This window comes from Vulpes vulpes, chromosome 14 (genome assembly GCF_048418805.1).
Source record: "Vulpes vulpes isolate BD-2025 chromosome 14, VulVul3, whole genome shotgun sequence".
In the NCBI taxonomy this organism is placed as follows: domain Eukaryota; kingdom Metazoa; phylum Chordata; class Mammalia; order Carnivora; family Canidae; genus Vulpes; species Vulpes vulpes.
In genome coordinates, this window is record NC_132793.1 from 47,361,661 (window position 1) to 47,377,255 (window position 15,595).

The window sequence follows — 15,595 nt, forward strand, 5'->3', positions numbered from 1 at the left end:
GTGCCCCAGGGATGTTTCTAGCCAGGGAATGGGCTTTATGATAATTTATTTCCAAGCTAACAGGTTCCCAGGTCTCCAAGACAGCATAAACTGAACCACAACTCCGTGTGTGGAGGTATGCCCATAGTCATGAATCTTTAGGGGAGATTTTTTACATGCCTAGCTCAGGTTAAACTCTTTTTTTTTTTTTTTTAATTTTTTTTTTTTTTTTTTTTAATTTATTTATGATAGTCACAGAGAGAGAGAGAGAGAGAGAGGCAGAGACACAGACAGAGGGAGAAGCAGGCTCCATGCACCGGGAGCCTGATGTGGGATTCGATCCCGGGTCTCCAGGATCGCGCCCTGGGCCAAAGGCAGGCGCCAAACCGCTGCGCCACCCAGGGATCCCTCAGGTTAAACTCAACAGCTACTTGATTCTCTGTGCTGACAGGGTTTTTTCCCCCACCCCCCTTCTAAACTACTGTTTCATTGAGGGTGTGGATCCTTGTGACTCTCAGCTTTCTGCAAGGTCTCACTGTCCTTGCGTTCTTGACTATGTATATGTGTGTGGAAATCCAGATTCCTATCTCTACTGTCAAGACCAGACCCACAACTCCTTCAAGGGCAGTGCAGCTAACTCACCAACAGGCTTACTATTCAGCTCCCTCTTTATTTCTGAACCCCAGAGATTTTCCAAATTTCTTGTAAACTTGGCTATGAATTCAGAGATAGTTGCTACATTTAAGCTACCATTTCTAAGGGTTTGTAGCAGGAGGATTTTCAAGTTATTACATAGTTGGCTCTATTGCTGGAATTCTTCAAATCTTTTTTCTATAATCCTAACTTGGGAAAGGTCTTTGGCTCCTGACAGGGTAAGCAGCAATTCAAGGTGACACATACCTTTCCCTTTGCTTTGCTTGCAGGAACAAATTGGGGCTACACTGTAATTGAAGAGACCCAGTTGGTGATTTGAGTGACTTAATAACTACAGTGTGGGAAACAAAAGACCAAGCAGAGAAGTGGCCATTTAGCCACATGTCTGCAGTCAACAATGGGGCAGTACACTCAGCGAGCACATTATCTGTTGATAGATAGGAATAGCATGTCTTCTTTATTTCCTTTTATTTTCTTTTAACTGAGAAATAAGACACAGATACAGAAAACTACACAAAACAAATATTAAGCTTAGTAACAGACCCCCCTTTAACCACCACCCAGGTCAAGAGACAGATGTGCAGCCACTCCAGCAGGCTGCCCTGTGCCCATCCCAGATCCACTGCTCTGCACCCAGGATATCTGTGAAGGGCACACGCTACTTTCTTACTGATATCTGTATGTTTTAGGCTTTTCCCCAGGGAACTGCCATGTTTGGACACTAGCCACCAGGAAGTTGGCACCATTAACCCATTCAAGCATGTTTTTTCAGTGAGTCCCACACCACAGTGAAATAAGGTGCCGGCTTCACCAGAGATGTGGCATGTTCCCAGGGCCACCACATGTCCAGGTGTGCCCTGACAGCACACTGGGTGAGCTGTTTGCCCCAAATCACATGGTTAAGGAGTACTATTTTTACCTGGAACTCACGGGCTTTCACCAGCCTGTTTCTCCCGAGTCTTCATCCCCATGTAGGGATGGGAGCTGTGCATTACATCTCATTCCAAAGTGTACCTGATTTCTTACATTTGCCCAGTTCATGCCGATGAGTGTTTATCCACTGCAGTTACATCCTGTGTTTCTACAGAAAAATACATGAATCCAGACAAGACAAAAACCTTGGCCAGTGTGGGGGGTGGTTGTCCCCTCACCAGCTGATCAGGAGCAAGAGACTACAAAACAGATGTCCCTGAGTCCCTGAACAGATGTCAGGAGCAGCACCAGACCCTGGATCTTTGACGGAAGCCAATCATAGGGAATCTGCTGGCTGTGACGAGGAGGGAGCAAATTCATTTGATCCAAAGTTGAAGAAGAGAAAAAAGATGAAAATGATGAGGGAGGACATGAAGGATGGTTGATCTTAATTTTGTTCTTTAGGACATATATCACCATGTATATAAAACTTCTGAGCAAACTAAATTTGCTTTCTCCTTCCCGGTAGATAAAACTTTATGGCCTTTTTCTCTTTGGCCACCAGGAGTGTCAAAGTCACGCCTGCAGCCTGTTCTTGATACAGTAGGTGCTTGGGGCAGCATCTCTGCACCTCCGTTCTTCCTCTTCTCTCTGCTTTGTATTTAGAAGTGTTTTCTGGGCTTAAATTCAGCTGAAGAGATCCAAAAGAAAAGACTGGCAGATCAGCAAAATTTTAAAACCTCTCTATGAGAAAGGAAAACATACACACTGACTGAGACAGTGTGGTACTGAGGACAGTCCCATGGATCAAATGAACAGAGTCCGGAAGCAAATGGTAAAAGGATCTTTGACAAGGAGGCCAGTTTCATGGGGAAAGGAACAGTCTTTCCAACAAATACTGGTACAACTGGATAATCACACGCCATTAGAATTAAGTAGGATCCCTACCTCATATGTATACAAAAGTTAACTCCAAATGGATCAAAGACTTAAACGTAAGCTGAAACTACAAAACTTTTAGAAGAAAACAGGTATAAACCATCATGACCTTGGATTAGGCAACAGTTTCCAAAAGCAACAAAAGAAAAAAATAGATTGGAGTCCATCAAAATCAAAACCTCTTGTGCTTCAAAAGACACCATCCAGAAAGTAAAAGGACAACCCGCAGAATGAGAGAAATATCTACGGATCGTATTATCCAATGAGGGACTTTCGGTTGAAAGAACTCTTACAACTCAATAATACAAACACCAATAACTTAAAAAAAAAAAAAACTAGAGGATCTTAATAACTAAGAATTTCTCCAAAGGAAATAGCACATATGGCCAATAAGCACTGAAGGTTTAAGTGAGGAAGCGAATCACCTTGTGTCCATACCAACTTCTGGAATCATGGGATGCAAATACAAGGAGTGCGCCCAAGCAGAGGTGCTTCTCAGCCGCTCGTCAGACGTCCAGTGCTTGTGTGTGGGAAGCTGGCTCCTGTCGAGCAGAGAACCTTGAAAATAAGCTCTTCTCCCCATCCAGAAACCTCCATAAAGGCAGAAAAGCAAGCATCTGTATTACCGAAAAAGCCTTAAAGCAGAACGCGATGTGCGAAGGCAGAAGAGGTCTCAGGTACGCTCTGTCACGGGGCGCCCTCGACGTAGACAGGACCGGCTGGTCCCCAGTGACGGACCCGGACGGCCCACGGGCCTGCTGGTCCCCACTGAGGGGCCCGGACGGCCCACGGGCCTGCTGGTCCCCACTGAGGGGCCCGGACGGCCCACGGACCTGCTGGTCCCCACTGAGGGGCCCGGACGGCCCACGGACCGGCTGGTCCCCACTGAGGGGCCCGACGGCCCACGGACCTGCTGGTCCCCACTGAGGGGCCCGGACGGCCCACGGACCTGCTGGTCCCCACTGAGGGGCCCGGACGGCCCACGGACCTGCTGGTCCCCACTGAGGGGCCCGACGGCCCACGGACCGCGCGTGGCTCCGCCTCCCCCGGGGAGACGACCGCCCGGGTCGCCGCTTGCTCACCCGCAGTGACGTCGCCCCTGTCGCCTTCCTGGCGGAGGCGGCCGCGCGGCCTGGGACACGACGCGCACGGGAGTCGGCCTCCTAGGACTGGGGTCGGCGCTCCCGGTCTACACCGCAGGCGGCGGCGGAGCCCTCGGGCAGGGCGCGTCTAGCTCGCGGCTCGGAGCTCTGCGGGCCCAGCTCGTCCTCACGGAGAGGCTTGTGAGGGCGGAGGGGAAGGACGCGTCCTACCTCGTCCTACTTCGCATCTGCGCGTCCCGCACCCGTCGCGAGGCTCCTTGCGGCTCCCACGGGGAGCAGGGGCCGGAGGTCGAGCTGGGGCAAGTCTCTCGGGGGTTGAAGAAGGGCGCGGAGGACGAGCAGAACCAGCCTGGACCCACGCGCCGAGCACGAAGCCTTCCCGAGGGCCGCGCCGTCGCCGGGGAGCCCGGTCCGCCGCCGTCCAGGCGCAGGACGCCCGCGGGCGGCCCCGCCCGCTCCTCCCGGCCCCTGACGGCCGCGGCTGCCGGCTCCGCCCCGCGCCGCCGCGCCCGCACGCGAGGACGCCGTCACCGCCCTGTGCGCAGGCGCAGACGCCAGCTGGGGGCCGGTGACGCCCGCCGCGGCGTGGGAGGAGCCCGGCGCCTGCTGCCGCGGCCTCCGCTCCGCAGTCGGACGTGCGCGCGCAGCCCCGCCCCGAGCCGCGACAGGGGGCGGGGCGCCGGGGGGCGGGGCGGAGCGGCGGCGGCCAATCGGCGGCGCCCGCGCTGCCAGCCGCGTTCCGCCCGGCGGGGCCGTGGGTCCCGGGCCTGGTCCGGCGGCGGCGGCGGCGGCGGCGGCTGGGAGGTGAGTGTGCGGCCGCGGGCCCCGGGGCCCCTTGGCCCCTTGGCCCCTCGGCCCCGGCCTCCGCCTCCCGGTCCGTGCGCGCTGCTCCGCCGGAGAAGCGTCGGGCCTCGGGGGCGGCCGGCGGCCGGAGGGCCGGGCCGGACCGCGCGGAAGCCGTGGACGCCTGCGGCCCCGCAGGCGCCGGGTCGGCGTGCAGGGGGCGGGCCGGGCCGGGCCCGGGGGTCGCTCTGGAGGAGGTGCGGGTGGAGAGGAGGCGCGCCCCGCAGTGTGGGCCTCGGGCCTCGGGCCGACGGGGCCAGCTGGTCGGTCGGGGCCTGCGGCTGGGCCCGCTCGTCCAGCCGCCAGCCCGGGGTGCCCGAGGCAGGTCGCTTCACCGCACATCTTCCCGCGGCTCAGCTCAGGCCCCTGCGGCGGGCCCGGGAGCTGCGCCGTCCCCGCCCCACCACGGCGGCTTCGCGGGCGTCTCCCGTTGCCCCCTCCGGTGGCGGCTCGGCGTCCTGCGTGTTCTCGTCGCGGCCGGGCCCTCGGCGGGGGCGGGGGCGGGGGCGGCCCGGGGCCCGCCGTAGCCCCGGGGGCCGCAGCGGCGCAGGCCGCGGGACCGCGAACGGGTGGAGCAGAGACGCGGGCTCTCCTGGAGGTGAGGACAGGCTCCGCCCCGACGGCCAGACCGCGGGCGCCGCGGCCACGCTCTGGCTGCGGGAGGACGGGAGCAGGGCCGGGCGTGAAGGCTCAGGAACCGGAGTGTCCTGGGAAGGGCAGCTGGACCCAGCGCGCAAGGTGCGGTGCGCCCTGCGGAGTCGGGGTGGCGCGGGGAAGCCGGGGAGGGCAGCTGCAGGCGGGGCCGAGCCGCCGAGGGGTGTGGGGAGACGCGGCCCTGCCCCGGCGCCGCCGGGTGACGGCTGGACGAGCGGGCCCAGGCCGCAGGCCCAGCGCAGCCACGGACTGCTACCTTGTTAGTTCTTGCACGAGATGGGATGTCTTTTCTTTAAAGATTCTTAATTTATTTACTCGTGAGAGGCACAGAGAGAGAGAGAGAGAGAGAGAGAAGCAGAGACACAGGCAGAGGGAGGAGCAGGCTCCACGCAGGGGGCCCGACGTGGGGCTCGATCCCGGGTCTCCAGGACCATGCCCGGGGCTGAAGGCGGCGCTAAGCCGCTGGGGGCTGAGCCGCCCGCCCGGGCTGCCCGAAGTGGGGCTGTGGATGGTGATAACAGCACCCAGGCCTGCTGCACGGAAGCCGATAGCAAGTAGCTGCCAGACCTCAGGTGCGCTGTAAGCACCTGGCAGGGTTGCGGTCCCTGCAGCCCCACGCACCGGCAGCCTCCCACGGAGGAGCCCCCGCGGTGAGAGAGGCGCAGGCGCAGCTCCTGAAACTATTCTCATAGAGAGATGGCGGCTCAGATTATGAGGGGTTCAGGGGTGCTGGAAACGGCCGTGGACTGTGGACTACTTTTCCATGTGATTTTCCTCATGGAAAGTAATTACTTGTTTAGTTGGTTATTTTCAGAGGCAGACATGATTCTTTCAGGTTTGTTCTCAGCAGTAGTCACATGTTTTGTTTTAATTATTTGGTTTCCTGGCCAAAGAGCTACTTATTATTGTTGCTGTAAATTCTGTTAAGGTTTTGTGGTACGTGTCCATACGCAAGTTAGAAAATGACCTAGATAAACAAATTATTGCTGTCATATTTTTCGTTATGCATGACTTTGATCAGCTGTGTTTATCATTGAGAGAAATCTTAGTAATTTTTTTGTGTGCAAATATTATATTATGAAGGTGCATCAGGACTACACTGTAGAAGGTCGCTAAGTGGTGTGATTTGTATCTCTACATGAGGGAAGCTAGCTTTTGGTTATTATTAATCAGTTTATATCCTCTAGAGAACTGAAATAATCCTAATTTTTAATTCTTTCACTTCAGTGTTTGCTCAGGCATAAGTAATTCTTTTTTCTGTTTTTAGGGTTATTTTTAGAAAAAAGAAACATGGAAAGTGGTGCAGTTCTGCTGGAATCCAAATCCTCACCGTTCAACCTTCTGCAGGAAATGCACCAACTACGCCTTCTTGGTCACTTGTGTGATGTGACTGTCAGTGTGGAGTACCAGGGCGTCCGTGAAGAGTTCATGGCCCATAAGGCCGTGCTGGCAGCCACCAGCAAGTTCTTTAAGGAGATGTTCCTTAATGAGAAGACTGTGGATGGTTCGAGGACTAATGTCTACCTAAATGAAGTGCAAGTTGTTGACTTTGCCTCATTTCTCGAGTTTGTGTACACTGCAAAGGTACAGGTTGAAGAAGACCGTGTGCAGCGAATGCTGGAAATGGCTGAGAAACTAAAATGTCTGGACTTATCGGAAACTTGTTTTCAATTGAAGAAACAGATGTTGGAGTCAGTACTTCTGGAGTTGCAGAACTTCTCGGAATCTCAGGAGGCAGAAGGGAGCAGTGGCTCCCAATCCTCTGTTGCCCCTGACCTCGGGGCAAGTCCAGCAGTGGACAGTCCACTCCCTAATGGCCTCGGGGAGTCAGATCCCTTGGCGGAGACAATCAGCAATGGCATGTTGCCAGATACGCCCCCAAGGAAGTCCAAGGAGAAACTAGAGAAGAAAAAAGATGCAGTCAAGCCTCCCTACACAAAAATCAGGAGGGCCAGTGGACGGCTGGCTGGAAGGAAGGTGTTTGTGGAAATACCTAAAAAGAAGTACACAAGAAGGCTCCGGGAGCAGCAGAAAAGTGCTGAGGATGACACAGGGGACCACTGCGGCTTCCAGGACCCCAGCTCCGACACCGCGGGAGCAGAGATGGAGCCCATCACAAAACGGGAGGAGGGTGGCGCAGGGCCTGTGGCAGCACAGGCGCTGCCAGCAGCGGGCCACGGGGAGGACGATGATGAGGACGATGAGGGTGAGAAGAGGAAGAGCAACTTCAAGTGCACTATCTGTGAAAAGGCCTTTCTGTATGAGAAAAGCTTCCTGAAGCACATCCGGCACCACCACGGGGTGGCTACTGAGGTGGTCCATCGCTGTGACACGTGCGGCCAGACCTTCGCCAACCGCTGCAATCTCAAGAGCCACCAGCGCCATGTGCACAGCAGTGAGCGCCACTTCCCATGCGAGCTGTGTGGCAAGAAGTTCAAGAGGAAGAAGGATGTGAAGCGACACGTGGTGCAGGTGCATGAGGGCGGCGGCGAGCGGCACCAGTGCCAGCAGTGCGGCAAGGGTCTGAGCTCCAAGACGGCGCTGCGGCTGCATGAACGGACGCACACGGGCCACAAGCCCTATGGCTGCACTGAGTGTGACGCCAAGTTCTCGCAGCCCTCAGCGCTGAAGACCCACATGAGGTAGGGCTGCAGCCGCCCACCAGAGCCTCTGCCAGGGTGCTCTTGGCCCACCAGGAGCCAGGCATGCCGGGGATCTGGGTCATACCAGGGTTGGGCCGGTACAGCCCGCAGACATTCCACTCTTTAATCTGTGCCCTCTAGAAGTTGGGGGGCTGCTTTGGGATGTCTGTGAGGTCTCTTCCTGGGTAGAGGTGTGTCTTCCCTCAGCCTTCCTACAGGCCCCAGGCTGACAGCCAGCCCCTTTACCCATGCCCGGTGCCAGGACAGAAGCCTGGACGTGAGACCCAGGCCCCACCAGCCTTGTCTCGGCTCCAGCGGGCCAGGCTCTTCCTACCCCAGAGGAGCCTCTGGAGCTTCCGTTGCCTGCTGTGCTTTGGCTGGAGAGGCACTTGGGCTAATGACCTTCATTGCTCTCTTCCTGACTCTTCTTTTAGAACTCAGGCCTGTGATCAGCTGGGTCCCACCATCCATGAAAAGCCTCAGTGAGAGGAAGGACGTTTAGGGCTTTAGGACACTCCTCTGGTCTTGTGTTTGTTCTCAGGGCTTGGAAAGTGCCACTGGTTAGTCTAAGCTCCAGAATCAGGACAGTGTTTTCTGTTCATAACTTTGGAACTATAGGCGGGGTATACCAGTTTTTAAATAGCTTTCCTTCCAGTGCTCACGGGTTGTGCCTGAAATCTAGACAAGCAGTCCTACTGTATTGTAGACCTGCTGTCAGGCTGGGGCGTCTTTGGGGTGGCAGCGCGGTGTTCACTGTCTTTTCACGCTGCAATCCGTTTAAGACCTTGGTGTAGGAAGTATGCAGTGAGTCGTGGTTGATGGCTGCTTCATACTAGCTGTGAAACTCTCATGCTGATGCACGCTCCTCAGAAACCAGCTTTCTTCAGCATTTTGAGAGCCGTTCTTTCTGGACTGGTCATGTCATCCATCTTAGGAATGGACGATAACGTTTTTGATCACATGGTGCTTTGTCAGCCGTAGTCCTGAGGTGTCTGTGGTCGATTACTCTGATGGGGAAGCTTTGCAAACCCCGCACAGTACTATTCAGTGGTGAAGTGAGAGAGCCGAGGCAAGTGTCTGCGGGCATGGGCCGGGCAGCGCCCCCTGCCGGGGAAGCGAGGGAGCCTACTGGCCTCCAGTGGAAACGACTTTGGGGATGGAGGTCGTGGGCCTGTGTACGTCCACTTCAGCCATCCTCATTCGGTCTCTTGGAATAACCGTCTTTGCAGGCTAGAGTGGAAATTGTATTGCAAAGTGAGCTTTGAGATACATCCTAAGTTATCATCTGAATGTTGTACTTTCAGAATTCATACAGGGGAAAAACCTTTTGTCTGTGATGAATGTGGTGCAAGATTCACTCAGAACCACATGCTGATTTATCATAAAAGGTGTCACACAGGTAAATACTCAATGCTGTTGTGATTGAATGTTTTTCTAGCTGTAGAAGAAATTGCCATTTAATTTAGAAGTTGGCGTCTACCAAAGTGGTGCAGGTTAAGGCCATGATACAGCTTTTCCTTCTCTTACGTGAGCCAAACCAAGTAACTCAGATATGTCCATGGCTCTGTTGGGGCGTGCTTGTGGCAGTAGCCTCCGCACACTGGGCCTTAGGACTGGGCACTTGAGTCTTAAGTATCAAGGGGTATGAAACCGTTTCCACTGTACTAGCTTCAAATTCCATTTCCAGGAATCTGTCTTAAAGAAATTGTTCAAAATATGGGAGAAGCTATATACTGTCATCTACTTCTTGCTCTCCCTAATAACAGAGCATTATAAACAGCCTGATTGTCTAACCAAAGAGGAAGTGGTTCAGTAAACTGGTAAATCCATCCGTTCCCGGCTCCCGATGGGGCCACTCCCAGGGCTCTGAATGTTATGAAAAACACCTGTGCTTGGATGTGGCCTGGGAAGTGCACAATTACAGCATACAGCTAATCCCAACTACATTGAAAACCTGCACATAAAAGACTAGATGAAAATAAATTGCTATATGATGTATTAGGTCGTGGGATTATCTCATTTCTATTTTCCAAAATTTTGTGATGTAATTGTACTAAGGGAGGGAGAAAATTTAAGTTGACTTTATTCAAATTTAGCACAGCAATCCTGAGGTTCAGAACCTTGTTGTATGAGATACCGAATCTAACTGTTGTATGCTGCTGTTATCATACTAACCCAGTGCTTCCTTACTTGCTTGCAATTTAAATTTGTATGTCTCAAATACTGCCATAAGAGCCTCAAGTTCAAATGCAGGTGAGGCAGAGCTGAGGCATTTAATGATTGGATTTATTGAGACTCTAAAATGAGAAATGGTGCCTAATGGAAGATGAGGGGTGGAGGTAAGATCAGGTCACACTGAAGCATTAAGTGAGAACCCATCATTTGATGAAACTATGAATGTATTCAGTTTCTGTTAAAACCAGTATTTTTATTTTGATGTTTGTAAAGTCAGGGGCATACCTCATAATCAGGTAAGTCTGATTTGTGGGATTAAAAGACTCAAACTGTACAATGTGAAATGGGAGTATTTTTCTCCTATTCTGATTGGAGTTGCTGTCCCAGACCAGCCATGCATATGTATCCCTGTAAACTCCCTCTCCTCTCAAGGGGGACTTTTGTCTTGATAACGTGCAGGAGTACTGCTTTGAAAAATTCAACAATTCCCCCAAACAAGTTGTAAGATTAATTTCTTGTTTGGAATGAGTACGTTTCCAAAATGTGGGCTGACTGAACGATCTAATTCTAGGCTGGTGGGATCCTTGTTGGGATTCCCAAGGTTTTTTCATGAACTTTCAGCAAGTAGCAGGCATCTTACATGAATAGATGTTTTATGACAGTTTTAACTAAAAGATGTAACATGCTTCCCAGTATGGCACTTCTGAGTTCGTATGTGCTCTAGGGCATGGGCCTACTCTTCTAGCGTTCCGGTGCCTCTGTCATTTCTAACTTTCTGTTTCATCGTTTCATGTAGGTGAAAGACCTTTTATGTGTGAAACATGTGGCAAGAGTTTTGCTTCTAAGGAGTATTTAAAACATCACAATAGAATCCATACTGGATCCAAACCCTTTAAATGTGAAGTTTGTTTCAGGACTTTTGCCCAGCGGAATTCGCTCTATCAGCATATTAAAGTCCACACAGGTATGGCTGGAATGTCGCCAGGGAAGGGAGTTCAGTGTGGCAAGGATAATATCCCAAAAGTTTTAGTTCTACTAGAAAATTATTTGGAATTTAGAATTGTGTGTCATAATAGCATTTTTTAATTTCTGAGTTTCTAGTTTCTGGTTTCAGAAACTGAAACGGTATGAATGTTTGCATGTGGTTGTGGATATGTGGACATTTTAGTATTTTTCAGATTGGAATTTGGGCTGATGGTCTGTCTATACATATTAGTATACGCACATGCAAATTCACTTATTATGGGACTTGGAATTTTATATTACATCACTGTGGGAAACAGGTGAATTTTTGTAGATGTGATACCAGCTTTTGGCTTTGGTCCTTTTTGGGTGTAGCTATAACCTCCTGGTATTGTAGGGATAGATTGGTACCCATCAGTCGACTCTTGAGTTGTTCCCAGTGTAGCCTTCCTGCAGCTGCTTCCCAGTGGTCTCCCAGCAGCGTGATTCCAGGGTATCAGAATTCCATAAAGTAGGCTGGAAAGATCACCCAGTGGCTTGCTTCTCTTCCCATCTCAGGGGAACGTCCTTATTGCTGTGACCAGTGTGGTAAGCAGTTCACCCAGCTCAATGCTCTCCAGCGTCACCATCGCATCCACACGGGGGAGAAGCCATTCATGTGTAATGCATGTGGGCGGACGTTCACTGACAAGTCCACTCTCAGGCGGCATACCTCGGTAAGCAGAAGCAGTAGTGTGGCTTTGGAATGACAAATTGCTGGTCCCCAGGTACACATAACTCTAGACAGAAATGCTGGCCATCGGAACACCTGGGTGGCTCAGTGGTTGAGTGTCTCTGCCTTTGGCTCAGCAGGGCGTGATCCCAGGGTCCTGGGACTGAGCTCCTCGCAGGGAGCCTGCTTCTCCCTCTGCCTCTGTCTCTGCCTCTTTCTGTGTCTAATGAATAAATACATAAAATTAAAAAAAAAATGCTGGCTCTCATTCTGTACGGTGGTTATAGAAGACAGTGGGTCTTTTTCCTTTTCAGGTTTTTTATGCAAGGGTATACACTCACAGTGTGAACACAGAACCACGTATGGGTCCTAGAGGCACAATCTATGATAAGTGCTTCTTAATGGTGACAGTGGTGGTAGAGGTTTGGCCATTAGTGAAAGGGTATTTTGCTATAGTAGAAACTAAATTTAAGTTGAAAAGAAACCATTGTTTTAAAAGATGTACTTGTTCAGAGATACGCTGTGACTTATGTTTTGTGTTTGATTCGTAGATACATGATAAGAATACTCCATGGAAGTCTTTCCTTGTCATTGTAGATGGCTCACCCAAGAATGATGACACGCACAAGACTGAGCAGCCGGATGAAGAATATACACCACCCAAACTTTCGGATAAATTGCTGTCTTTTGCAGAAAATGGCCATTTTCACAACCTAGGCACAGTCCAAGGCAGCATACCTACAGTGCACGAGAACAATTCTGCAGATACGGCCTGCAAGTCAGACCGTTGCGTGGGGTCTCAGGACACGTTGCTGGCCACTACCATCAGTGAGCTTAGCGAGCTGACTCCACAGACAGACCCGATGCCCACACAGCTTCACTCGCTGACCAACATGGAATGAGTGCTTACTTACCTGCCAGGCAGATGCTACGCTGCATCTCAGCATGGGTGATTGCTGTACGTGGATTAACACCAGGGGCCAAGATCTGTCTGTGGACAGAGTGGACAAGAATACCTTGTGCACATTTTCCTGAATCTCTGCTAACTTGCACGTCTTTCTCAAAGCGTTTTTAGAGCTTCCCCTTAAAAATCCCAGTCCGCATGATCTCAGCTACACTCGATCAACAAACAAGGCAGTTATTAACATGACCTCACTGAATCCTGGTGCAGGTCAGATGTGAAACCGTAACGCATGTCTTGACGTGTATGAAGTTTGGGCAACTACGTAATTGTAGAATACAGAGCCCTGGCCCAGTTACTGTTAGCAATCTCCCCGGTCACAGCCTGCCTTACCCTTCCGTGTGGGTTTATTTCCCTGATACTTTTAAGCTATTTTTCTACCAAGCTGAAGTAAAACTGGGACCATGTATTTCAGCTCTTTCCTCTTGAACTGAAGCAAGTCCGATTCGCTCTGGGGACCTTGAATTGAAGAAATGGATGGTTGCGTTTATTCCCCTTCGCCTCCTGTCTGTAGGCACTAAAACAGGAGTGACAGATTCGAACACTTGAAAATGGCTTAGTCTTCACAGCTAGGAAGCTGGCCATAGAATCACTGCTGAAATGAAGTGTGGCTGTTGGGTTTCATTCCTAAAGTCTGATTAGGTACAAGCTGTCCTACCAAAGATTCTAGCAGCAAATGGTGTCGTAGTTTTTGCAGAGATATGAAAAGTGAAGCAAGAGGTTTTGAACACTCAAAACACTGTGGAGTCCTTTTATTCACCAGTAGCAGTGGGGTGATCTGACAAATCTTAGAACACAGTGTTAGCATTTTTGGCTGGGTTTTCCTGACTTACTCTGTGATTTTCAACAACCCAGAATTTCTCATCTACGCATCAGGAGCTTGAAACGGGCAAGTAATCTCCACACATCTATTTCCTTGGAAACATGAGCATGTAAGCGGAAGGGAACTCGTCTTTGATGATGCCTTAAGAGCGGATTGTGAAGAACCACTGACTGTCTCCAGTGCTCGTGTGGCTGGCCCCTGATGGCCTTCTGCTTAAAATGAATTTGCAGTGTAGTTCCGCTGTATTTGCTAAGCCTGATTCTTGCTTCCAGTGGCTCGGGTGTGTTGCCGCATGCTAAGTGCTTTGACTCACATGTAACCCTCAACACATTAAAGAGAGAATCGTGAAGAATTCTTTTGTTCACTAGTTGCTATTTTCCTTATGTTTTAATTTATTAAACTTGCTGTGAAAACACATTCACTTTCTAAGAGGAACGTACTTTATCCTGAGGTCCAGGATGAAGATGCAGCTGCACTACGTCAGAAACTAACGTGGGAAGGCTTTTCCCTCAATGCTTATTTTCTAACTCGTAACATGTTACATTAATAGTAAAGCCACTCTAAGATGTTTTAGGTGCTGATAACATGTTTCACACTTGCTCTTGAAGATGGCAGTACTGAATTTTCAACCATGACAGCATACTCTGGTTGTGTTTACAGAAGAACAACAGAACTGTCACAACAAAACTGTGAGAGAATGAGCCTGCCCAGCTGATGTACTGTTTCATGGAGTAAAGTCATCTTAATGAGAAGGAGTTTAAATAGATTATTTTGTTACCTACTCGAAGAATTTGTCTTGAATTTGTTTCTTTAGAAATTCTACGAAAAATCATTTAATGTGTTAATAAATGTCTGCTTTCTAAAAAGTTTTTCCAGTCTAAAGTTTACTTCTGTTAGAATTGAGGCTCGGTAGAAATAAGATTCTTAATTGGAGCAAGTATAATTTTTTGTTTCATGGGTAGTAAAATTTAAAATCAGGATCTATAGCCTTGGGATTGTTTACATAACTATTTGGACTGCATCTTGACTGTAGATGGGAAAGCCTGCTGGTGAGGGACGCGGGCCTCTGCCTGCTGGGGTAGTAAGCTGCATAGGCTCAGTGCCACGCTGGCCGCCTAGAGGCCTCTTCAGTGTGATGGGACAGTCTCCATGGGCCTGTCTCCAACTAGACCCATTTTTCTGTCCCTCCCAGGAAGGTGAGGCTACCCCTGAGAGCAGAGAAATGCAAAAACCCCAAAGACCCAGCACAGAGGGAGTTGTGGGTGTGTAGCAATTCCTTGTAATCCAAGTCCAGCCTTGCTGAAAGAAAGCAAGGTTCTCCACCCTGAGTATGCAGATCCCAGAGTGTGATCAGGGTGCCCGGTGGGTGGGGGCTGTTCCTCCCAGAGCATCATGAAAGGCGGCTGAGGGGATGATCTAATGCCTTCCATATGTCTTGTGGGAAATGCTCTTGGCACAAACTCCACTCAGCTACCTTTGGTTTTACCAAAATTTGTTGTACAGAATTTGAAAAAGCAAGCCATGTGGTGGTGGTTATGGGTGGGGAAGACAATCATACTAATTGACTTTAATAGAAATGTGGTTTTGCTGTAGGTGATAATCCAAACCAACTAATTTGAGTGTAATTCTAACCTGTTGATTTTTTTTTTTTTTTAAGATTTTAAAGAGAACACAAATGGGGTGAGGAGCAGAGGGAGAGGGAGACTCCCCGCTGAATAGGGAGCCCAATGCAGGACTCCATCCTGGGACCTGAGCTGAAGGCAGACGCTTAACCAACTGAGCCACCCAGGCACCCTAGACCTGTTAAATTTTATACCTTGCCACACCAGGGACATTTTTTTGAGACCAAATGAGTGCTTGTCTATTTAACTTGATAGGTGTTCATGTTACTTGAAATAACCAGTATTATTTTGGTGGGGAGTATGGGGCCTGGGACACTCATGCAAACGGCCATGTATTCACTTGTACCAAGGTGGCTGCATATAACTGAGCCCCAGAAACCACCCACTTACCTCTGCCAGTCTATATAGGGACCTTTACTGTGGCTGGCAAAACCCGGTTTTTAAACCACTATGATGGCTTCCATTAGGAAAGAATTCTGAGAAAAGACATTTGAATGTGAATTAAACTAGAATGATCAACTTCTCAGAATGCCTACCTGGTCTACCACTCATTTTTTAAGATTTGCTTTGAATTATCTTTAAGCTGTTGTGAATATAGTTATGGACTTGACCA

The 15,595-nt window shown here is 50.4% G+C and overlaps 2 protein-coding genes across 5 annotated transcripts; one reads left to right on the forward strand and one right to left on the reverse strand.

The window, feature by feature from the left end:
* Positions 1-1,084: 1,084 nt before the first annotated feature.
* LOC140595264 (uncharacterized) lies at positions 1,085-6,032 on the reverse strand. The gene is made up of 5 exons (XM_072735162.1): positions 5,984-6,032; positions 4,821-5,340; positions 3,798-4,759; positions 2,910-3,075; positions 1,085-2,236 (listed from the first exon to the last, which is right to left on the reverse strand). Exons 1-5 carry the CDS (start codon positions 6,030-6,032, stop codon positions 2,233-2,235), a joined length of 1,701 nt encoding a protein of 566 aa, XP_072591263.1. The 3' UTR covers positions 1,085-2,232.
* Positions 4,296-14,229, forward strand: GZF1 (GDNF inducible zinc finger protein 1). 4 transcript variants are annotated; one of them, XM_072736533.1, is made up of 6 exons: positions 4,296-4,391; positions 6,352-7,726; positions 9,031-9,125; positions 10,698-10,865; positions 11,423-11,580; positions 12,128-14,229. In XM_072736533.1, the coding sequence occupies exons 2-6, from the start codon at positions 6,375-6,377 to the stop codon at positions 12,476-12,478; spliced, it is 2,124 nt and encodes a 707-aa protein (XP_072592634.1). In that variant the 5' UTR covers positions 4,296-4,391; positions 6,352-6,374; the 3' UTR covers positions 12,479-14,229. The 4 variants fall into 4 exon arrangements, with proteins under 4 accessions (XP_072592634.1, XP_072592636.1, XP_072592637.1 ...); XM_072736535.1 differs by having other exon boundaries at positions 12,174-14,229; XM_072736536.1 differs by lacking the exon at positions 4,296-4,391 and adding an exon at positions 4,924-5,168 and having other exon boundaries at positions 12,174-14,229.
* Positions 14,230-15,595: the final 1,366 nt, after the last annotated feature.